The following is a 24,841-nucleotide window of genomic DNA, read 5'->3' as shown; positions in this document are numbered from 1 at the left end:
CCCACTACAAAGCCCAGGCTGAAATACCCTGATGCTGAGTCCAGTGTCCTAACTGCCTGCTTCTTTGGTGGGCCTGGGAACAGTGGGTGGAAATGGAGGGGAGGATGCAGGGGCCAGCATGCCAGGACCCCAAGCTCCCTGGACCCACCCGGCCTCCTCCAGGCTGATGCTTGATGTTTTCCGTGGAGCCAACCTTGGAGCGGACATTCTTCAGATCGGGAGCAGAAGCATTGGTGGCCAGGCGGCTGAGCCTGGGGGTGGTGGAGCTGGGCTTGGCCGAGGTGGGCTTCTTGTCTATGGAAGGAGTTGTGGAGGGCCGGGAGGGCATGGGTGTGGCCTTGACTCGGGTGGGAGCCACCCCTGCAGCGGGGGCTGTCCCACTGAGAGTGGTGGTTTTCTTCATGGAACTGGTGGAGATGCTCTTTGGGCGACTCAAGTCAGCTGCAAAGAAGGGAGTGAGAGATAACATGGGTTCAGGGAGAGAGAGAAAAAGGGAGACTTAAGCCACAGAGGAGGTGGGGGTTCAAGTTAGGGCTCTACAAAATGGCAGATGGGCTATTACCTGGTACAGACTTTGCAGTCATCTTCTTGACTTCTGCAGGTTTTCCCTCAGTCTTAATGGCTGTACAAAATATACTTATTAATGCAACATTTAACAAACTGACCTGTTGGATAGTTCATCCAATAGTGAGATTCCTCATTATTTAACAATTACTGAATATCTACTTTGAGCCAGGGACTGTGTTAGTCCCTGGGAATGGAGTGGTAAATTAGATGGTCAGGCACTGAGTCTTATTCTTCTCTACTGCCCTGATAAGCCTTCTATGTGGCCTTAAAAGTAGGCTGTCAATACATGCCTATGGACTTGAATAGCCCTCTTTTTATCATCATGTAAGCCCATGAGCACCACGTGCTAGGTGCTGTGGGTTACTAAGAAGGCAAGAGTAAATTCTACCTCGAAATTCATGAGCGGTACATTTTTCTGCCTCCACTCAAGATTTTTCTGAATACATACAGCTGCTAAGCTCACACAGAGATCAAGGCTTGTTAAGTACCAGGACCACAGGGCTACCACGGTTCCAGGTAGCCCACTAAAGACTGGTGCGTAAGCAGGCCTGCACAGCTGTTTGTGATACTAGCTAGAGCTATGGCTGGGGCAAAGCCAAGATCCCATTTTCCCCTCCCTAGTTCCCATGGGAGAGAAAGACAGGCAATACTCACCAGTGGGCTTCTTGGGCAGAAGCGTGGAGGGGCTCCTACTGCTTGGGCCAGTTGAGGCAACAGCGGTAGCTGTTGTCGTTTTTGCAACAGTCTGAGTGCTCTTGGATCCAGATCTGGAGGCCGGGGCAGAAGCCGGCTTGGATGGTGAGGCCCGCTTCTCAGGAGCCTTTGCATCTGCAATGGGCTGGAAATAGGAAAGTGGGAGTGAGGCCTGCAGGTCAGCAATAGCCCCAAGGAGTCACACTACAAGATGCTTCTTTTTGTTTGTTTGTTTTGTTTTGTTTTTGGAGATGGAGTCTCGCTCTATTGCCCAGGCTGGAGTGCAGTGGCATGATCTCGGTTCACTGCGGCCTCCGCCTCCCAGGTTCAAGCAATTCTCCTGACTCAGCCTCCAGAGTAGCTGGGACTACAGGCACGTGCCACCATGCCCAGCTAATTTTTTGTATTTTTAGTACAGACAGGGTTTCACCGTGTTAGCCAGGATGGTCTCGATCTCCTGACCTCATGATCTGCCCGCCTCAACCTCCCCAAGTGCTGGGATTACAGGCGTGAGCCACTGCACCTGGACACAAGATGCTTCTATACAACCATGTATTGGAGAACAGGAGGTACTGTGGGTTCAGCAGCTACTGACAGGAAAATATATATGGTTCTAAGAGCAAAGTCCTCCATATAAAGCAACAAACTGGCCATGCAGGGTGCTGTGTGATCTGAGGGCATGCAACAGAGAGTAAAACTACTTCAATCCAACCTGAGCCAGTGAGAATGAACAGCCCTGAAGGGTACATCACCACAACCTACGCTTGCCTCCAAATCTACTGCATTATATACATACACACACACACACACACACACACACACACACGCGCACATATATTTTAATGTAACCTCTGTAGAAATGCCAAAAATACTAATGTATTTAATGTAATAAAATCTAATGTATTATACTTGACCAAAGATTAAACATACACAAACAAAAACTAAAAATTATGTTCAGTCAAATCAAGCCATTCTTTTGGCTAACACGCACCTAGAGAATGCTGAACAGGACTGAGCTGCAGATGGAGAGGCCACTGGCCAAATCTGGGCCAGAAGCGTGAGCTGCAGCCCTACTCCAGCAAATCACTGAGCCTCTGAGCTTTATTTCCTCATCGGGATAAAGAGATTAGAATGAAGAGTGATGATGGACCAGCTTTATAATATGTGATGTCAGGAAATAAAGGATGAAAGGTCTCAGAACAGAGACGATGAGAAGAGGCAGGCCTGACCAACAGAAGCGATAAAGAGCACTGATATCACAGCTACAGTCTGAGAGCAAAAGGGAAAAAGTCTCTCAAGTGTAGATGCTTGGCATCTGGGTCACTCTAGTTCCTTTTACATGGAGGCTGGGAATGACATCTCTAGTGAATAAGGGAAAGAATCAATTTAGCCTGGTTTCTACGGGGATAGGGGATGAAGACACTATTTTGGTAAACAAATTACCACATTACAAAACAGAGTACGCCAAATCACAGACACAGTGGGCTCAGCTCTCTTCCTCCAAGAGAAGTGGCTATAAAGAGGACAGTATGTAGGTAGCAACAAGCAGGATATCGTTAAATGGAAAAATCAGCTAAAGAGGTACTTAGAAATTAAGGGCTGGCATCCAATCAAATAAAGTCCAACTCTGCAAATGTAGGGTAATGACGATTTCCACAAATAAAGGCCTTAAGTATGGTGTGAAGAACTCTCAGGCTGGAATCAGGGGAAGTGGTTCTGCTACCAGCTCTGCTGGAAACATGTAGGATTTTGGCCAGAGGGATTCCCTTTTCTATTGCTGTAAAATTTGAGGACTAAACCAGATGCTCTCTGGGATGTGCATCAAATTTTTAATGCTATGACTATTATTCAGAATAATCTAGCATAGTCTTATTATTTTGCCATAAGGGTAATAATGATAAAATAAGTTAGAAAAAAGTTATGTGGGATAGAAATCTCAAAAGGATGTTGCATCTTTCAGATGTCAGGCTCTTGGCTTCAAAAACCTGCAGAAGTTAACTGAAGCTATTCTGCTGTTTCCCAATTTACATTTTCTTCTCTGCCAGAATCATAATCTACTTATTTTTTCTGAATAGGTTTTTCCCTCTCTGTCTCTACAAATCTTTCTACCAAAATAAGCTGCAGATGAAGAGGCCACTGGCTAAATCTGGGTCAGAAGCTTGAGCTGCAGTCCTGGTTTGGCCCCTTAATTCTAAGTGTGCTATTTGGCAAATCACTGGGCCTCTCTGAGCTTTATTTCCTTATCTGGATAAAAGAGATTAGAACAGGACTGGTGCGGTGGCTCATGCCTGTAATCCCAGCACTTTGGGAGGCCGAGGCAGGCGGATCACCTGAGGTCAGGAGTTCAAGACCAGCCTGGCCAATATGGCGAATCCCCAGCTCTACTAAAAATACAAAAAATTAGCCAGGCATGGTGGCGGGTGCCTGTAATCCCAGCTACTCGGGAGGCTGAGGCACGAGAAATGCTTGAACCTGGGAGGCGGAGGTTGCAGTGAGCCCAGACTGTGCCACTGCACTCCAGCCTGGGTGACAGAGCAAGGCTCCGTCTCAAAAAAATAAAAATAAAAAAAAATTTCATGTATATAAAGCAACTAGTACAGTACACTTCATTTATATGATTATTATAGAGTGAAATTTCACTAGACACCTCTCCTTCCTATACTCTCCTCTGTCACCCCCCGGGAGCCGCTGCTGAATAAGCAACAGGGAGGACCTGCCGCCAGGGCTCCAGGCACCTCCCCTCTGCCCTCCTATTCAAACCTATTGTTTTCTTTTTTTTTTTTTTGAGACAGAGTCTTGCTCTGTCGCCCAGGCTAGAGTGCAGTGGCACAATCTCGGCTCACTGCAAGCTCTGCCTCCCGGGTTCACGCCATTCTCCTGCCTCAGCCTCTCCGAGTAGCTGGGACTACAGGCGCCCGCCACCACGCCTGGCTAATATTTTTGTATTTTTAGTAGAGATGGGGTTTCACTGTGGTCTCGATCTCCTGACCTCGTGATCCGCCTGCCTCGGCCTCCCAAAGTGCTGGGATTACAAGCGTGAGCCACCACGCCCGGCCTCAAACCTATTGTTTTCTAAAGATCAAGAAAAGCAACCAACTGGATAAATGAGGATCAGAGAGAAAGCTTTACAAGATTTTAACATTACTAGTTTATGAGAGGATTTCTCAGTTTCTTGGCCGGGGTTTCAGCCTAGACTTCAACTCCTAGGTTCCACAGTTTTCTTCACCATATTACATTAAAAACTGACATTTTAACATGGGAAACTATTTCGTACCATGAATTTAAAGAGTACTATCAGGCTGACCTAAAGGCCCTTCTCAAATAAGACAAGATGTTAATGAAGGCAGCCACAGCCTCCACTATCCTTTCCTCCTGGAGCAATTCTATAACACTAATGCTGCTCCAAATGTGACCAGTTTCTGGGCAATACAGAAACCGTGGGTGACCTGGAAAACTGGATGACTTCAGAAGTAGCTCAGTGAGAGGTGGCCTAATGCCCAAAGCAAAGGAAGTTATCACATCATGCTGGAACACGCTGAGATAAGCTGGAAGAGCTAGTTATATCACAATAGCAAAGGATAAAACTTCTGCAGGATGATAACAGGGAAAGACAAAGAATTACATTTGATGTGGGAATTATACCAAAAAAGAATATCTAATTGGTATGTGGAGTAGAGGAAACTGGTTAATAAGTTCTTAAATAGGTAAAGAGTAGGTAGCTGAGAGAAAGGAGGAGGAACCTAAGTAGATGGAGTATTACCTACAAACAGGGAAGGGAAAGGTAAGAGTATAAAAGGGCGTCAAAATGTTAATGGCTGCATCAATAGGCCCCAAATTGATTTCCGTTTCTTTTTTCTTTTTTTGGCTGCTCCTTGTGGAGCAGGGCTAACCCATAGGCAGTGCGCTCAGAGTAGCCATGCCAATTTTCAAATCACCCTCTCCCCCATTTCCCTTGCCTTTTCCCAATTCCACCAGCCTGATTCTGTTGTCTGTTAGCAACAAGGATCTGTCTATCTGACACTCAGAGGGGAACAATTTTCCTCGGCACAGTAGTTAGGTGACCACTTACCTTTGGCTTCATGTCTTTTGAAGGTAAGATGGAAGGCCTGGTAGAGGCGACGGCAGGGCGTTTGGGTGGGGCAGCTGGTACTAAGCCTGAAGCAAGGCTCATGGGTTTTTTATTCAACCCACCAATGGTGGTGGGAGCTGGCTGCTTAGGGAGAGAAGTGGGCTGTGTTTTGGCTTTCGATGTTGAAGTCTTTGCAGGTTGAGTGGTGGCCAAAGGCTTTAGGTTGATTGTTGTTTATTTTTTATTTTTATTTTTTAAAGGGCAACATCAAACACACAGACAAGAATAAAAACAAATTAAAAAAAGTATAAATTGTACAATTCAAAGTAAAATTATAAGCAATGAGGATAGATGCAACTTAAAATTAGCATTTCTTTCTTCTGAGCTCAGTAAATAATGGAATGAGACCAGGATAGAGAAAGAAAATGGGGAATAGTTTTTCTTTTCTTTTCTTTTTTTTTTTTTTGAAATGGAGTCTCTCTCTGTCACCCAGGCTGGAGTGCAGTGGCGATCTCGGCTCACTGCAAGCTCTGCCTCCCAGGTTCAAATGATTCTCCTGCCTCAGCCTCCCAAGTAGCTGGGACTACCAGCGTGTGCCACCACGCCCAGCTAATTTTTTGTATTTTTAGTAAAGATGGGGTTTCACCGTTTTAGCCAGGAGGGTCTCGATCTCCTGACCTTGTGATCTGCCCGCCTCGGCCTCCCAAAGTGCTGGGATTACAGGCGTGAGCCACTGCGCCTGGCCTGGGAATAGTTTCTTAATGATAGTGGCACAAATTCTGGCAGTTTGGCACCTGAAGATTTAATTCAGTAAAACAATTAATTAACTCTAAATAATTAACTAACTTTTGGTGGCTATTCTAAATGAAAAGCATCAGGAGGTGATTCAGCCATTATTACCTGTATTTTTTTTTTAATAACTTTTTAATTTTTTGAAGACCCTGGACAACATGCTGAAACTACCTGTATCTTGATGGGACAACAGCCACAGCCTATAGTGTGGCTTTTGAACTTTGCAATAAGTACTAGTTATGCATCTGAAGCTATATGATCCACCTTCAAAATCTGCATTCTCTTTTCATGAATGGATATTTCAGAATCTTTTTTTTTCTTTCATCTAACACTGAGATAATAGCAAATAATTCGGAATTTATTTCAGAATATTTTTGCAATTGTCCTTTTTGTTGTTGTTAAAGGAAGCTGAAACAATCTCTATAGAACTTTTTTGTTTTGTTTTGTTTTTTGTTTTTTGAAATGGAGCGCAGTGCAGTGGCATGATCTCGGTTCACCGCAACCTTCAACTCCTTGGTTCAAGCGATTCTCCTGCTTCAGCCTCCTGAGTAGCTGAGATTACAGGCGTTCGCCACCATGCCCAGCTAATTTTAGTATTTTTAGTAGAGATGGGATTTCACCATGTGTCAGGACAGTCTCCATCTCCTGATGTGATCCGCCCGCCTCGGCCTCCCAAAGTGCTGGGGTTACAGGCATGAGCCACCACGCCTGGCCTCTACAGAACGTTTTTTACAGATATATAAGATAATAGGGTCAAAGGCTGAGATTTTAAAGTTGGTTTAGGCCACTGTGGTAAATGAGAATACAAGATATTTTCTAAGCATGTCCAAACACGAGGAAGGACAATAATAGCTCAGAAAAAAGAAATTTCATTCATGATTCAAGCAACAACAGCAGAAGATACTCCATTTAAAAATTATGGCAGTGGAAGATAACCACCATTCTGGCACCTACCTTTGTTTTCTTCTCTGGGCTTGGTGGGAGCTCCTTGTTTGGTGGGGTGGTGATGTCATTTCCCGTCCCACTCACAGCAGGCCTTCCTTCTTCTGGCCTGGCTATTCCTAAGGGGAGAGGGTGGGTGGGAATTATGCTAAGCAAACATTTTTCACACCCATTTTGAAAATACAAGATTTAGCAAAGACAGACCACTAAACCAGCACTTCATTCTGAAAAAAGTCCACAGGGTTGTGCTGCTGAAATGTGGACAAGCCTCCCGAGTTCTCATTGTGATGGAGGACAGTTTTAGATTCCTCAGATTCAGGGAGCCTGACCCTGTGGAGAAGCAGTCTAAGTGGCACATGCACAAATGATCAGTGGAAAGAAACGGTCCTTTAAGTTTGGTTTCCCTTCCCTAAAGACCAAAGGAACTCTGTTTTCCAACCACTAGCTCTCCAAGCAATAGGACAAAAACCTCTTCTACCAGTCTATCTTTGGAATAAAGGTTGCTGTGAGATGGGATAAGAGCCAGAAGATCATTCAATGACTCCCTTTCCTTCCTTTTCCTATAAAGAACCACTTTATGGAGGATGTGAGATTAACCTGATCTAGTTCTAACAGTGGCCCAGATTTTCAACAAGGCCGAGGAGACCCATGGAACCAGACTCAGGGCCAGAAATAAAGTCTCCTGCCTAAGGCAACATAGCCTCCTCTCTGTGGAGAGGTTACTCCAGATTTCAACAGGACTATACTATCTGAGAGCATTAAAATACCATGAAATGTATAACCTTGCTGTGGCGAAGGCCTTTCTAACTGGCACAAAGTCAAGAGGCCACAAGAGATAAGTTTGACTAAAGAAAAATAAAAAACTTCAATGTGGCAAAAAACAAAATAAGACAAAACACTATAATAAAAGTCAAAAGGCAAATGACAAACAAAAAAAATACTTGACCCTCATACCAAAGACAAAGAGCTTATTCTATAAATTACTCCCACAAATCAGTAACTGCTACAAAGGCCAATAATCCACTGGGAAAATGCAAAACAATATGAACAGACTTTATAGAAAAGAGATACAAAGTTTTTTGAAACTATGAAAGGATGTACAATGTTAAGTATAAGAAAAATAAAAATTAAAACCCCACTGAAGGCCGGGCGCGGTGGCTCACGCCTGTAATCCCAGCACTTTGGGAGGCCGAGGCGGGCGGATCACGAGGTCAGGAGATCGAGACCATCCTGGCTAACACAGTGAAACCCCGTCTCTACTAAAAATACAAAAAATTAGCCGGGTGAGATGGTGGGCGCCTGTAGTCCCAGCTACTCGGGAGGCTGAGGCGGGAGAATGGCGTGAACCCCGGGGGGCGGAGCCTGCAGTGAGCCGAGATTGTGCCACTGCACTCCAGCCTGGGCGACAGTGAGACTCTGCCTCAAAAAAAAAAAATAATAAAATAAAAAAAATAAAACCCCACTGAAATGCCATTTTATTTTATTTTTTGTGACAAAGTCTCGATCTGTCGCCCAGGCTGGAGTGCAATGGTGCGATCTCGGCTCACTGCAACTTCTGTCTCCCCTGTTCAAACAATTCTCCTGCCTTAGCCTCCCAAGTAGCTGGATTACAGGCATGCACCACCACACCCAGCTAACTTCTATATTTTTAGTAGAGACAGGGTTTCACCATGTTGGCCAGGCTGGTCTCAAACTCCTGACTTCAAGTGATCCACCCACTTCAGCCTCCCAAAGTGCTGGGATTACAGGCGTGAACCACCATGCCTGGCCTGAAATGCCATTTTAACACTAACATATTGTCAAAAGTCCTAAAATTTTAAAATAACTATTGAGAATAATATGGGGAAATATACTTGTAGGTATGTGAACTACTATGACCCATAGGCATGGCTGCCTGGCAGTGCCATTTTCTGAAAATTACAAGGACAGATAAATTCTAATCCAGAAAACCAATTTCTAGTAATTTATCCTAGAAGTGTATTTACACACCAGCAAAATAGTAAATGTGCAAGGTTTCCACCAGATCATTGTTTCTAAAAGCAAAAGAACAACCCAGAAGTCCATTAATAGAAAACTGGTTATTATGGTAGAAGTATCAATGTAATCTCTAAATGTGAAAAAATAAAGCATGGAGAAATTCTTTTATGATTACTATGCAATGGTCTCTATTAAGTGAAAAAAAAAAAACAACAAAGCATAAGTATAATGTGAAACTGTCTTGAAAAGGGATGGGGGAAAAGATATTGCAAATACACTTTATACATTTTAAAAGAATCTTTGAAAGGATTGTAATTAAACTGAACAACATTTTTGAGGGAAAGGATGGGACACAAAACTGGGGAGGTTAGGAGGCTTAAAACTTTGAGAAATAATTACAGATTCATAGGAAGTTGCAAAGAAATACATAGGGAAGGTCCCTGTGTACCCTTTTACCCAGTCTCCCCAAGTGTTGACATCCTACGTAAATACGGTATACTATCAAAACCAAGAAACGGAGACAACCCACAGAGTCTACTCAGATTTTTCACTTTACATGCACTCATTTGTGTGTGTGTTTGTGTGTGTGTGTGTGTAGTGCTATGCAACTTTATCACGTGTAGCTTTGTGTAACCACCACCACCTTAGCCTCCCAAAGTGCTGGGATTACAGATTACCTGGCCTGGAGTGGCTGGTTACAATCAATAGGGCTCCTTCATGTTACACCTCTATAGCCATATCTACCCCATCCCCTTTCCAATCCCTAAATATATGGCAACTACTATGTTCTCCATCTCTATAATAACTTCCAGTACACTATATTTAAAAGAGTGGTGCAAGTAGATATCCTTGCCTTGTTCCCAATCTTAGATAGAAAGCATTCACTTATTCACCATTAAATATGATGTTAGCTGTAGGCTTTCTGTAGACGCTCTTTGTCAAGTTAAGTAAGTTCCTCTCTATTCCTACTTTGCTGAGAGTTTTAATATGAACGGCTATTTGATTCTGTTAAACAATTTTTCTGTGTTTACAATTTATTTTCTTTAGATTATAACAGATTACTTTTTTTTTTTTTTTTTTTGAGATGGAGTCTCAGTTTGTCGCCCAGGCTGGAGTGCAGTCGTGCAATCTCAGCTCACTGCAAGCTCTGCCTCCTGCCATTCTCCTGCCTCAGCCTCCTGAGTGGCTGGGACTACAGGTACCCGCCACCACACTCGGCTAATTTTTTTTTTTTTTTTTTGTATTTTTAGTAGAGATGGGGTTTCACCACATTAGCCAGGATGGTCTCCATCTCCTGACCTTGTCATCCGCCTGCCTCGGCCTCCCAAAGTGTTGGGATTACAGGTGTGAGCCACCATGCCCGGCCGGCAGATTACTTTTGATTATTGCACTAACCTTGTATACCTGAAATAATTCCAATTTCAGTTTTTTTTTGTTTTTTTTTTAAGAATGAAGTCTGTCGCCTAGGTTGCAGTACAGTGGCGTGATCACAGCTCACTGCCACCTCGAACTCCTGGGCTCAAGAGACCCTAATGCCTCAGCCTTCCAAGTAGCTGGGACTACTGGCACGTGCCACCATACCTGAATAATTTACAAAAAAAACATTTTTTTGAAGAGATGGAGGTCTTGCCATGTGGCCCAAACTGACTGGTCTCAAGCAGTCCTCCCACATCAGCTTCCCAAAGTGCTGGGATTATAGGCACCAACCACCATGCCCCATCATAATTTCAATCTTTTAAATTGATTCAAGTTGGTTTTATGACCCAAGATCCATCTTGGTGAGTGTTTAATGGACACCTGAGAATAATGTATACTCTGTCACTGAGTGGAATTTCTATCAATGTCTATGAGATTTTGTTGTTTGATGGCACTGTTACATCTTTACTAACATTCTGTCTAGTAGTTCTGTCAACTGTTCATAGTGGGATATAGAAGTCCCCAACTGTAATTGTGACTTTGTGTTCTTCTCCTTTTAGCTCTGGCAGTTTTTGTTTCACATATCTTGACGCTCTGTTTTTTGGTGTGTATACATTTAGAATTGCCAAGTTTTCTTAGTGGGATTGATCCTTTATTCTTTTCTCTAACATCTACTTTGTCTGATACTAGTATAGTCACTCCAGGCCAGGTAATCTTTAATCCCAGCACTTTGGGAGGCTGAGGCAGAGGATCACTTGAGGCCAGCAGTTTGAGACTAGCCTGGGCAACAAAGTGAGACTTCCTCTCTACAAAAATCCGAAGAAAATTAGCGGGGCATGGTGGTGCATGCCTATAAGACTCAGATACTTGGGAGGCTGAGGTGGGAAGATTGCTTGAGCCCAGCGAGTCAAGGCTGCTGTGAGCTATGATCAGGCCACTGCACTCCAGCCTGGGCAACAAGAAAAAACAACTATATATATATATATATATATATATATATATGCATGCATAAATAATCATTATATATAGCTACTGCTACTTTAAAAAATTGTTAACATGATATATTTCTTTCCATCTTCTAACTTTCAACCTACCTATGTCCTTATGTTTGTTATGCATTTCTTGTAGATAGCATATACTTGAGCAACTTTTTTTTCTTTTTAAGACAGATGTGATCATGGCTGACTGTACTCACTGTAGCTTCTACCTCCTCAGCTCAAGCGATCCTCCTACCTCAGCTCCTGAATAGCTAGGACCACAGGCATGTGCCAGCATGCCCGGCTAATTTTAAAATTATTTGTAGAGATGGGTTCTCCCTGTGTTGCTCAGGCTGGTCTCGAACTCCTAGGCTCAAGTGATCCTTCTGCCTCAGCCTCCCAAAGGGATTACAGGCAGGAGCCACTGTACCTGGCCTACTTGAGTCATTTTTTAAAAAAAATCTACTCTTCCAATCTTTGTCTTTTAATTGTAGTACTCAGACCATTTGCTTCTAAAATAATTCCTGATGGCCAGATACAGTGGCTCACGCCTGTAATCCATTCAGCACTTTGGGAGGCCGAGGTGGGCTTATCACCTGAAGTCAGGAGTTGGAGGTCAGCCTGGCCAACAGAGTGAAACCTCATCTCTACTAAAAATACAAAAATTAGCCGGGCGTTGTGGTGGGCACCTGTAACCCCAGCTACTTGGGAGGCTGAGGCAGGAGAATCACTTGAACCTGGGAAGTGAAGGTTGCAGTGAGCTGAGATTGTACCACTGCACTCCAGCCTGGGTGACAAGAGTGAAACTCCATCTCAATAAAGAAAAAAATAAATGAAATAAAGTAAAATAATTACTGCTATGTTAGGGCTTAAGTCTGATATTTTATTTTTTATTTGTTCTCACTTTTTCTCATTTCTCTGTTTCACTTTTCTGCCTTCCTGTTGGTTACTTGAACATTTTTAATCTTTTTTTTTTTTTTTTTTTTTTTTTTTTGAGACAGAGTCTCGCTCTTTCACCCAGGCTGGAGTGCAGTGGCGCGATCTCGGCTCACTGCAGGCTCCGCCCCCCGGGGTTCACGCCATTCTCCTGCCTCAGCCTCCCTTGTAGCTGGGACTACAGGCGCCTGCCACCTCGCCCGGCTAATTTTTTTGTATTTTTAGTAGAGACGGGGTTTCACTGTGTTAGCCAGGATGGTCTCGATCTCCTGACCTCGTGATCCGCCCGCCTCGGCCTCCCAAAGTGCTGGGATTACAGGCGTGAGCCACGGCGCCCGGCCCATTTTTAATCTTTTTAATTTCCTTTTTTCATTTTTTCAAATTACGTCTCACCCAAGGTTACCTGAACATTTTTTAGAATTCTATTTTTATTAAAAAAAAGTTTGAGTTTATTGCTTTGTATAGTTTTCTTAGTGGTTGCTCTAGGTATTACAATATACATACAACAAACTGGTATCAATGTTCTACTACTGTTTCTTTCTCTAGAGATGGGGTCTCACTGTGTTGCTCAGGCTGGTCTCAAACTCTGGGCTCAAGTGATCCTGCCGTCTTCAGCCTCCTGAGTAGCTGAGACTACAGATGCACACCACCACACCCAGCTATGTTTTACTACTTTGAGTGACCTACTGGAACCTTACTTCCATTTAGGAGCCTTTATTTTCTCCCTAAGGTTTTTTTAAAGACAAAGTCTCACTCTGTTGTCCAGGTTGGAGTGTAGTGGCGCAATCTTGGCTCACTGCAACCTCTGCCTCCCAGGTTCAAGTGATTCTCATGCCTCAGCCAACCGAGCAGCTGGGATTACACGTGTGCGCTACCATGCTCGGCTAATTTTCTTTTTATCTTTAGTAGAGATGGGGTTTTGTCATGTTGTCCAGGCTGGTCTCAAACTCCTGGCCTCAGGTGATCCACCCACCTTGGTCTCCAAAAGTGGTGGGATTACAGGTGTGAGCCACTGCACCCAGCCTTAAGATATGTCTTAAGTGTTTCCTCTTCATAGATTAAGCACTACATCAGATGGCATTACAATTTGTGCTTCAAATATGATTTATGACTTAAAAAAATTCATGAGGAGATAAGTCTATTATATTTCCTTTTTTTTTTTTTTTTTTGGAGACTGAGTTTCGCTCTTGTTGCTCAGGCTGGAGTGCAGTGGCATGGCTCACCACAACCTCCACCTCTCGGGTTCAAGTGATTCTCCTGCCTCAGCCTTCCTGAGTAGCTGGGATTACAGGTATGCGCCACCACGCCCGGCTAATTTTGTATTTTTAGTAGAGACGGGGTTTCTCCATGTTGGTCAGGCTGGTCTCGAACTCCCGACCTCAGATGATCCACCCGCCTCGGCCTCCCAAAGTGCTGGGATTACAGGCATGAGCCACCGTACCCGGCTATTTCCATATTTTTACCCATTCCATTGTTGTTCTTTTATTTCTGAAATTCCAAGCCTCCTTCTGTTACCATATCTTATCTTTTTGGAGAGCCTCCTTTAGCCATTCTCTAAGGGTATGTCTACTAGCAACAAATTCTTAGTTTTCCTTTATCTAAAAATGTACTTTTTATTTATTTCCCCTTCATTCCTGATGGATTGTTTTACCAAATAATTTGCAGTTGATAGTTCTTTTCTTTTGGCACTTGAAAAATGTTGTGCCACTTCTTTTTGCATTCCCCAGTTTCTGATAAGAAACGGGCTGTCATTTAAATTGCTGTTTCCTCAGCACCATAAGGAAGGTTAAAAAAAAAAAAAATTGCTGTTTCCCTAATGCATCATATCTCTTTGCTTGTTTTTACAGATTTTTGTCTTTAGCTTATAAAAGTTTAATTATGAAAAGTCGTGGTATGATTTCTTCGCATTTATCCTATTTGGTATTTGTTCAGTTGCTTGAATCTGTAAGTTTTGTCTTTTGTCAAATTTGGGAAGTTTGTAGTCATTATTTCTTTGAACAGTTGTTCAGCCTTGCATCCTTGCTCCTCTCCTGCGATTCTGATGATACAAATGTTAGATCTTGTGTTATTGTCCCATGGGTCTAAAGATACGTTTTTTCCTTGTAGACCATTTTTTCCTCTGTTGTTCAGATTGAATAAATCCTATTGATCTGTCCTCAACTTCACTGATTCTGTCCTCTGTTATCTGCAGTCTGCTGCTGAGCCCATTGAAGTTTTAAATTTTAATTATTATATTTTTCATATCGACAATTAACATTTGGTTCTTTTTATGTAACTTCTATTTCTTTACTGAGGTTTTTAGTTTTCATTTGTTTCAAGAGAATTCATAATTGCTTGTTAAGGTACTTTTATGATGGCTGCTTTAAAATTCTAATTTTGTACTTTAGGATGCAATCACCCTGTTTATATTTAGTCTACAGGTTATGACTGTAGTTCTGATGACAATTTGGTTTCTAGAGCCCTTGCAATGCAATTATGGCCTGTTGTGTTCTGGTTCTGCTAAGGTTCTAACTAATCCCTTTTGGTACTGCCTGAAAGGGCTGTAGGGACTTACCTGGGTCACCCAATGTCAGCACATAGGGGCTGAGTGATGCTGGAACCATAGAATAGACAGAGCTTCCTCTGGACTGCTCTCTGGCTGCCTGGGACCCAGGCAGACCTCCTGTTTGATCTCTGCTGGGGTTGCTGGGAGCAGGAAACACCTACCTTGGGGGCTTTCTCTTGCTAAGGGGAAGGAAGTAGAGGTTTTGAAACCTATGAAAGCAGGCCGGGCGCGGTGGCTCACGTCTGTAATCCCAGCACTTTGGGAGGCCAAGGCGGGAGGATCATGAGGTCAGGAGATCGAGACCATCCTGGCTAACATGGTGAAACCCCATCTCTACTAAAAATACAAAAAATTAGCTGTGCGTGGTGGAGGGCACCTGTAGTCCCAGCTACTCAGGAGGCTGAGGCAGGAGAATGGTGTGAACTTGGGAGGCGGAACTTGGAGTGAGCCGAGATTGCGCCACTGCACTCCAGCCTGGGCGACAGCACAAGACTCCATCTCAAAAAAAAAAAAAAAAAAAAAAAAAGAAACCGACGAAAGTCTCCTGCCCCTGGGTAGAGGATTACAAGACACCAGGGTTATAGAAGCCACTGGTGCTGTTACCTGGTAGGGGACAGGCCTCCCTGCAGTTGCTGGTGATGTGGGCAGATCGGGCCTATAGCTTCTGCTGAGTATGGACTGGTCAACAGGAAGGCCCTTATGGGCTGCATTGACATTGTACCTGCGGGCAGACTGAGCCCACTGCTGGGGATGGGTAGTGAAATAGGGCTCACCATTAGGTCTTTGCTGGGTTTTTTTCTTTGTTTTTTTGGCAATAGAGAACAGATTTTCTCTATTTGTTTTCTTTTTTCCTTTTCTTTTTTTTCAGTCTATGCCTGTTGGTAATTCCAGGTTACAGGCCTCTCCAGTGCCCAGCCAGGGATATGCAGGAGACAAAATGAAAACCCAGGGGATGGGCGCAGTGGCTCATGCCTGTAATACCAGCACTTTGGGAGGTCAAGCAAGGAGGATCACTTGAGGTCAAGAGGTCAAGGCTAGCCTGGGCAACACAGCATGACCCCATCTCTACCATCAATCAATCAATCAATCAATCAATTAATCAATTCATCAGTCCCAGGGAATTCACTGTATTGCCATTCCTCAAGTCCTGAGATCCCTACCAGGTTTGCCTTCTTTCTACCTCATATTCTTTTATGGAATTATCTTCAATTATTTCCAGAGTATTTAGTTGTATTTACAGCTGGGAGGAGCAGAAAACAATGAGTTGATACCATCTTGTCTTGGTAGGAGGTTTTTGTAATGGAGAACACTTTGTACTTTTTGATGTTTGAACCAGATGTACTTTTAGTCAAAAACTGAGTATTTTTCTAGTATTAAAATGTAATGGGGAAAAACCATAGCCAACAACTGTGCAAATTTGGTAACGCCTTTGTTTTTTGTTTTTTTTTTTTGAGACAGAATCTCGCTCTGTCGCCCAGGCTGGAGTGCAGTGGCGCTATCTCAGCTCACTGCAAGCTCCGCCTCCTGGGTTCACGCCATTCTCCTGCCTCAGCCTCCCGAGTAGATGGGACTACAGGCGCCCGCCACCACGCCCGACTAATTCTTTGCATTTTTAGTAGAGTCGGAGTTTCACCGTGTTAGCCAGGATGGTCTCGATCTCCTGACCTCATGATCTGCCTGCCTCAGCCTCCCAAAGTGCTGGGATTACAGGCGTGAGCCACCGCACCCGGCTAATGCCTTTGTTCTACAGCAAGCCCAAAGATCTTACTTGTGTAACTAGCTGCCACTGGCCCCAGACCACTATAAATATTTTTCAGTAAGCTCAGCATTTTTTAGTAAACAACATATTTCATAAAGTTGCACTGTCTATGATACAGGCATGCAGTAACTCAACCTATACAAATAAATGTAACTGTGCATAAGTAGAAACTGAAACTGCTTTCTCTCTCCCAGATGGTAGCTCTCACCAAGCCCCCTCGTCTCACGGATATATAAGTCAACTTCTTGGCCGGGCGCGGTGGCTCACGCTTGTAATCCCAGCACTTTGGGAGGCCGAGGCGGGCGGATCACGAGGTCAGGAGATCGAGACCACGGTGAAACCCCGTCTCTACTAAAAATACAAAAAATTAGCCGGGCGTGGTGGCGGGCGCCTGTAGTCCCAGCTACTCGGAGAGGCTGAGGCAGAAGAATGGCGTGAACCCGGGAGGCGGAGCTTGCAGTGAGCCGAGATTGCGCCACTGCACTCCAGCCTGGGTGACAGAGCGAGACTCTGTCTCAAAAAAAAAAAAAATAAAAAAAAATAAGTCAACTTCTTTTTTGTTGTTTGTTTTGAGACCTGATCTTGGTCTATCTCCCAGGCTGGAGCACAGTGGCATGATCTTGGCTCACTGCAGCCTCGTCCTTTTGGGCTCGAGCGATCCTCCCACCTCAGCTGCCCAAGTAGTTGGGACTATAGGTACATGCCACTATGCCCACCTAATTTTTGTATTTTTTCATAGAGATGGGTTTTTTGCCATGTTGCTTAGGCTGGTCTCAAACTCCTGGCCTCAAGTAATCTGCCTGCCAAGGCCTCCCAAAGTGCTGAGATTACAGGCATGAGCCACCAAGCCCAGCTATCAGGCAATTTCTAGAGACCACCACCCACATATCCCCAGAGTTTCAAAAAAGCAATGTCTGAAGTGGAACTTATTAACTCCTTCACTGAACTGTGCTCTTCTGTTGGGTCTTTCCATTACCTATACTACCACTGGCTGGGAAAACCAGCCTCACATCACAGCATGACCTTCAATTCCTTTTTCTCACACACCTTCCACATTCCAGTTTCACTTTATCTTCACCTGTTATATTTCCCCTCTCATGTCCTCAGCGTTTCATCTGCCACTACCTGAATCAAATTTCTAACAGGATTGTTTGCCTTCAACTCTTTGTCTTCCAGTTCATCACACTTATTGAGTACAAGTAAATCTTCCTAAAGCTGACCTGGAGCTACTTTATCTGCTGTCATAGGCAGTCACCACAGTTTCAGAACATGGTAGTAAGCTTTAAACTTTTCAGTGGGACATTTGAAGCTTAGCAAGATTGGATTCCAAACAACTTTCTAGAATTTTCTCCCATTATTTCTTGCCACATATGTAAAGACGGCTTTGGAATATTTCCTTAACCTACACTCTCTCCTCTAGAGAAGCCTCAAGGTGAATGAAGCGGGTGGGTCTAAACGGCTCAGATTGGTTAAGAAGGCTATGGGACCTGGTATACAGTTGACTGGACCAAGCTGAGCCAGTAAGATATAATTACTCACTCATTGTCAGTATAGACAAAGACATGGAAATGACAGTCATGCAACATTGGAACCCTGACATATATGGTGGTAACAAAGCTGGCCACAGAGCTCAAACCATGGCAACTCAATGCTATTCTGTCCTGGGCAGAAAGAGTCACAAGGGAAGCAAAAAGAGATGACAGAGGAAATACAGATTTTTAAAGGGAAGAGAATGGAGCACATGTGCGGGGAGAAGCAGAGGTCCCAAGAGAGATATACACAATGGCAGCAGCCTGGCCACATTTCCTGTGACTGGATGCCCTGAGATTCCTCCATTGTTCTTTTACCTAACATGAGCTGTCTAGGCTTCATACCTTTGCTTAATATGAGTTCCCTTGCCTGGAAGGCTTTCCCTCCGCATTGTTTGGCATCCCAGGGTTCCAAGGCCCACCTCAAATGTGACTTCCTCCAAAATGTTTCCACGATTCACAACCCTCCCACTGCCTCCCAGTCCTCCAACTGGATCGAACGTTGCTTGAGGATAAGGACAATTTCCAGTGCCTAGATAGTGAATGCAAATGGTAGGCATGTTAAATGAAACAATCTTCATATAAAAGTTTTATCTACAGAGTGGTTAGCAGAGTCAGCATTTAAACATTTATCGGGTGAATGGATCGGTGGATTTGTCAGTCATCTGAAATTTTTTTTTATTAGCACAAACTTCTGTTAGTGTGAATTAGAAAGAACTTGTTCTGAAACGAAGTCTTCACTCATGCTCACCTAGAAGGTATGTGGTACCGAACAAAACACCTGGGGATCAAGAAAAAGATGACAAACTCCTGTCCAGGAGGAGCTTACAGTTCTGTCACAGCTAGAAGGAAGCAACAGCATGGGACACCTTGACACTACATGAATGCTTGTAATTCTGGAGTCATAAGAAATCAAAGAGGAACTATTAAGCCTCTTTGCCTCCATAAAAAAACGTGTTTTTTATCTCCATAAAAAAACGTGTTTTTTATCTCCATAAAAAAACAAAAACCCAAAACATCTGTATGTCTTCTACTTACCACTCCCCTAGACAATACCATTTCTTACTTTCAAAGAAAAAAAGTAAAATTTCATAAAAATGTACTGAGCGTAATAAATATTAGAGAAAACAGGTCCCAGGAAACAATACTATTTTTTTTTTTTAAACAAGCAAAACACGTGTTTTAAATCCCCATTTACAAGCTTGTGAATTATGGCCCTTTGTGTTCAAACTGGACTTGGAGAAACACAAGCTTTTTTAGACCACCACAATAAGAGCTGTGGGGGGATGGGAGATGGGGAAGAAAAGGGCCAGGAAGAAAGACACAAAAGGCTGTCACAAAGACCGCAAAATTTAGCTGTTTATTGGGTTGCAAGTCTCTCCTCCTCTCCCTGCTTTCTCTTTCTTCTTTTTCTCCCCATAAATTCTCTCAAAACACATACAAAAAGAGAAAACTAGAAGCAAGATTGGGTCAAACATGAAGAACACAGAAAGAATATTAAATAGCTAGCCAAAAGGGCTCTTTTTCAGTTTGAACAAAAGGAAAACGTTCTCAAAAGCAAAACAGAAAACAGAGCTTCCACCCAGATCATGCAACTTAATGAGAGGAGGTTAGTGCTGATAAACCCACTGTGAATCTATACAAAGTGACAGATTTTCAAGCAAGGAAATCAATCAGTTGCGATTGGAGGATTTAGAGCTCAGGAATCATCTGGTTCAAACCAACAGGGAGCTGAGGACTCGGTGGATGGGGGATGGGTTAGACAGGGTGACATGAGGTCAAGAAAGGGGCTCTAGTTTTTATACCCACCATTCTCTGACCCCATTCCACCCCAAACCCGCATACTCAATTCACATTATCTGTCATGCTAGCAAGACATTCAGCTTGACCCTGCAAGATTCACTTTGTTCTCTTTCTTGCCTCACTCCCAGCAAGCTTCCAACACAAGGGAATTAAGCTTTCCCCAGGCAGTCACAGAACCCAGCTGTAAAAAGCTGCTTAGTGCTCTGCCGGTAATCTGTCACTTTGGTTCCTTCCTCGCTGTCTGCTTGTTCCCAATGGAAGCAAAATTTAGAAACATACCATCACGTGGGGGCTTTTCACACAGGAATGATGGAGTGCTCTGGGTTGCAGTGACCTCAATTTCTTTCTTCCCTGCCAGAGCCGTCTGTCCTGGCTGTTTCTCTCCTCGCTGGCAAACCTGTGAGCATGAATCAATTCTAGTTTCACTAAAATCTTCCTGCCCTTTTTCCTTGCTGCTTCCTTCAGGAATCTGCTCCAGCTTACTATGGAGATATAATCCAGCAGTGCCGAGTTCCTTCTTCCCAGAGTTGCTGCTGCTGTTGCTGAAGTGAGCCAATTCTTCTCTCTTCTTGGCCACTGGTTCCTCGCAGATGAAAGGAGGTATCTCTTTAGTAGACAAGATGGGCAGTTTCCCAGGGCTCAATTTGTAGCTAGCTGTCTGTTCCTCACCCACAGTCATGGAGCGCTTCATAGCAGGAGCTCCCAGTTTCCCAGGCGTAGGACTAGGCATTGGGCTACTAGGGGGAGGCAGCAGGCCAGAAGAAGGCTCTTCTCGGGCAGGGAGTTCAGGGTACTTATCTGCAAGGTTGACAGCTGGGGGAACTGAGAGGTGAGAACATTCAGACAGGGCCCTGCGCACTGCCTTTTTCTGCTGGGGGGCTTGGTTGAGCACAGCCTCCTCCTCGGTAGAACTCAATTTCTCCAACTCCTTATCATGGTCTCTGATGTGACAGCTTGCACTCAAATGTTCCTGGGTGAACACCATAGTGATTGGCAGAATGGCGGTGGGTGAATGCTCTATAACGGGGGCTGGGTGGGCTAGAGACACCAGGAGTGGGGACTCACATTTCAGCTGCTCAGAGTTATCATTTACCACCCCAATCACTGGGCAGCCAGGGGTGATGCTATTCTCCATCTCTCCCAGAGTTGCTTCCCTTGAGCCCAGCGGGCCTTGAGCCACTGGATGAAAGTTGGGGTTCCAAACACTGGTTTCCTGCTCCTTAACATACCTGGTAGGGATGTCAGCAGCCCCAGGAAAATCCAGATCTGACTGGCTCTTGGTCTCTAGTCCATTCTTCCCTGCCACCTTCCCCTGTACTGGAATGGTTTTGTTTTTGTCTGGCCCCTCTATGAGTCCCAGCTGGAACTCGGAGGTCTTCTGGTGTACTGAGTTCCCCTCCAAGGGATGGCAGGTCTCTGAAATCACATACCTGCTCTCAAGGTGACCCGAGGCTGCTTGACAGTCCTTGTCCTGCACTTCAATGCTGAGCTCTTTGTCTAGCTTCCCCTCAAAAAAGCAGAGCTTGTTCTGCTCTAGGAAGCTGGCATTCTTCACAAGCCCATCTTTCGGTTGCCCGTCCATGCTGACATTCAGCCCAATTTCATTCAGTTTGCCCTCTGTCCTCTGCCATTCGAATCCGGCTTGACTGATTTCTTTTGGGGAGTCCATTCGGCACTCTGCAGGCTTGCCCTTACTGAGCTGACCGTACGCGGCAGTGAGAGAGGCTGTCTGCTTGTCTGAGAGCGACATCGTCTCTCTTCCACTGCTCTCCCTGCTTTCGCTCCTGGAGCTCTAATACCACCTACGATCACACAGAGCTTGCAGTGACATCACACCAATTCCCCAGTATTCATGACAAAATTCATGTCTCCCTCAATGCCCCTCTCTCCTCAAGCAGTTGGGTATTAAATGTACTTACAAATGTGAAAGAAAGAAAGAAAGAAAGGAAGGAAGAACAAATGAAAGGGAAAGAAAGGAAGGAACCTGCTGCTTTCTGCACAACGAAATGCTACTTTAATCTGAGAATGTAATTTCCTGTGAACTAGCACTCTGTTTAGATCTGCAATTTAAAACACAGTATGGTGCCAATCCAAGCAGTAAGGATAGTAATTATTTTGGCTTTCACTGATATAGATACGTGCATACCCACACACTCATTTATCTGATACCATGCCCACCCTTCTACATTCACCCACTCAGAAAACTGTTTTAAAAATAAGCGAGACTCATTTGCCAATCCCCAGCTATAACCCCCGAAGAACAATGAATCCAGGAAATTGTTCAAAATTGGACTAAAAAAAAAAAAACCCACACCTTAACGTAGTATTAAGATTGCAGGCATTCATTCTCAGAGGAAGAGTGGGTTTGCTGTCATAGCAACTTATCAAACTAACTTGAAAACTGACTTGAGTGGGGTCCCCAAAACCCGTAAGAGCTCCATCTGTAGCTCTGCATAATGGAAGAGTTTAATTCATTTAAAGACTTCAGTGATCAGGGCTTTGGGGATAGATATTCTAATTATAAGACATTTGTGTGACAACATACCCCTTATGCATTTATGCCTGTCCCTGCCACCACTTGGTTCCTTGGATGAGCTGAGTTGCTCCCTCCACTACCTGCCCTGCTCCTTCCAGACTAATAATCTGTTAGGTGTCATGTGAACACACAGTGGGGGCAGTGCATCTTTCTCTGACCTCCAGACTTAGGGACCCTAACAATTGTAGCTTGGAGTTTTCCCCACTCACCAGAGATTACTGCCCCCATTTAACTCAGCATGGTCCTTTGCTGCCCTGGGCTTTGAGCTCACAAATTGTATATTCAAACTGAAGGAACCATAAAACAAAATTGTGGGAAAAAAATTACACTATAAGGACAGGCTATATTCTTACTTTGAACAAAGCTGATTTTTCTTGTCTAGCTGTAAGTTACTGTCTTGCACTAACATAGCATACTGGAAATATTCTATCAGAAATCCAAGAGAAGTCTTTTTCCAAGATGAAGAAAAGATTTAGATTGCTTTTTTTTTTTTTTAAAGGCCATTTGCCATAAACTGCAATGATTTGATTACAGTTTTTAAACAATGCCTTTAGAAAAAGGGGCAAGTTAAGATTGTTCTTTGGTCTATAAAATGTAAAGAAATTACCAAGGTCCGCATAGGAAAGCTTGCTAAACTGTAGCCTCTGTCCCCAAGAACTCACCTTCTCTATTCATACCACTCAAGTTCCCAACAAGAGTGCAAAGATCAACCTTATATACCTTTTGCATTACCTTCAGTACCTGACATAGGGCTACATTCATGATCATGAGTGGCAATGTTGCAATGCTGAAAAAAAATAAATAAATTTCCATTTACCTCTGTCCTGAACATGAACTGAGCCTCATATACATTTCTTCCCCTTGATCTTGAGCTGTTTAGTAACAATACATGACAAAGCACAATACAGATTAATTGGCAAGGAACCTGGTTTCCATACTCTATGGCAAAGATCTTGCTAAGGAAAAGGAAGTGAGGTATAACAAAACGAAGAATGCCAGGAGAATCATGATTCTAATTAGTAACAAGAAAAAATATGATTGGCTGGGCGTGGTGGCTCACGCCTGTAATCCCAGCACTTTGGGAGGCCAAGGCGGGCAGATCACGAGGTCAGTAGATCGAGACCATCCTGGCTAATATGGTGAAACCCCGTCTCTACTAAAAAATACAAAAAATTAGCCGGGCGTGGTGGTGGGCGCCTGTAGTCCCAGCTACTCAGGAGTCTGAGGCAGGAGAATGGCGTGAACCCGCGAGGTGGAGCTTGCAGTGAGCCGAGATCGCGCCACTGCACTCCAGCCTGGGCAACAGAGTTAGACTCCGTCTCAAAAAAAAAAAAAAAAGAAAAAATATGAGGCGAGATTGGGTACAGAAAGGCCTTGGTAATATAACATAGTTGAATTCTTGCTTTCTTATCTTTTTTATACATATAATTGAATAATATAATTAAGTATGTACAATATGTGATGAAAATTGTGAAAGTCTGGAGGTGGCTGGGTGCCATGGCTCACACCTGTAATCCCAGCACTTTGGGAGGCTGAGGTGGGCAGATTGCTTGAGCCCAGGAGTTTGAGACCAGCCTGGGCAACATGGCAAAACCTTGTCTCTACAAAAAGTACAAAAATTTAGGCGGGCATGGTGACACACAATTGTGGTCCCAGCTACTCAGAAGGCTGAGGTGGGAGAATTGCCTGGGCCCCGTAAGTCAAGGCTGCAGTGGGCCGTGATCACATCACTGCACTCCAGCCTGGGTGAGAGGAAACCCTGTCCAAAAAAAAAAAGGGGGGGGATGGGGAAGATATTGTTGTAATACAGTCTGAATATACCAGAGGAAAACTCTAGAAAATACCTTAGAAATCAGGTAAGCCTCAACAACCCCATTCTCTCAAAACTAGTCACCTTCCAAATGACACACACATATACACCCTCAATTTACTGACATGGTGGGGAAAAAATTAATTTGGCTTTGAGTCAGAAGGCCAGATTTTAAAATCTGTGTCACTTCAAATGGGATCTAATTAAACTAAAGAGCTTCTGCACAGCAAAAGAAACTACCATCAGAGTGAACAGGCAACCTACAGAATGGGAGAAAATTTTTGCAACCTACTTATCTGATAAAGGGCTAATATCCAGAATCTACAATGAACTCAAACAAATTTACAAGAAAAAAACAAACAACCCCATCAAAAAGTGGGCAAAGGACATGAACAGACACTTCTCAAAAGAAGACATTTATGCAGCCAAAAAACACATGAAAAAATGCTCATCATCACTGGCCATCAGAGAAATGCAAATCAAAACCACA

The 24,841-nt window shown here is 43.9% G+C and overlaps 1 protein-coding gene across 25 annotated transcripts in view; it reads right to left on the bottom strand.

The window, feature by feature from the left end:
* MAP4 (microtubule associated protein 4) overlaps positions 1 to 24,841 on the bottom strand; it is a 258,274-nt gene that overhangs the window by 19,726 nt on the left and 213,707 nt on the right. For 14 of the 25 annotated variants that reach the window (XM_058443148.1, XM_032161716.2, XM_058443150.1 and 11 more), the window contains 5 exons: positions 7,076 to 7,182; positions 5,330 to 5,545; positions 1,222 to 1,405; positions 563 to 622; positions 149 to 441 (listed from right to left, as the gene is read on the bottom strand). In XM_058443148.1, the coding sequence (XP_058299131.1) occupies positions 149 to 441; positions 563 to 622; positions 1,222 to 1,405; positions 5,330 to 5,545; positions 7,076 to 7,182 (860 nt within the window). The remainder of the gene's footprint in view (positions 1 to 148; positions 442 to 562; positions 623 to 1,221; positions 1,406 to 5,329; positions 5,546 to 7,075; positions 7,183 to 24,841) is intronic. The other 11 variants (XM_058443146.1, XM_058443153.1, XM_058443157.1 and 8 more) reach the window with 3 other exon arrangements.

Source organism: Hylobates moloch, unplaced genomic scaffold (assembly GCF_009828535.3).
Source record: "Hylobates moloch isolate HMO894 unplaced genomic scaffold, HMol_V3 SCAFFOLD_8, whole genome shotgun sequence".
NCBI classification, from domain to species: Eukaryota; Metazoa; Chordata; class Mammalia; order Primates; family Hylobatidae; genus Hylobates; species Hylobates moloch.
Note: the sequence above shows the minus strand (reverse complement) of the source record. Positions and strands in the feature narration are given on the sequence as shown.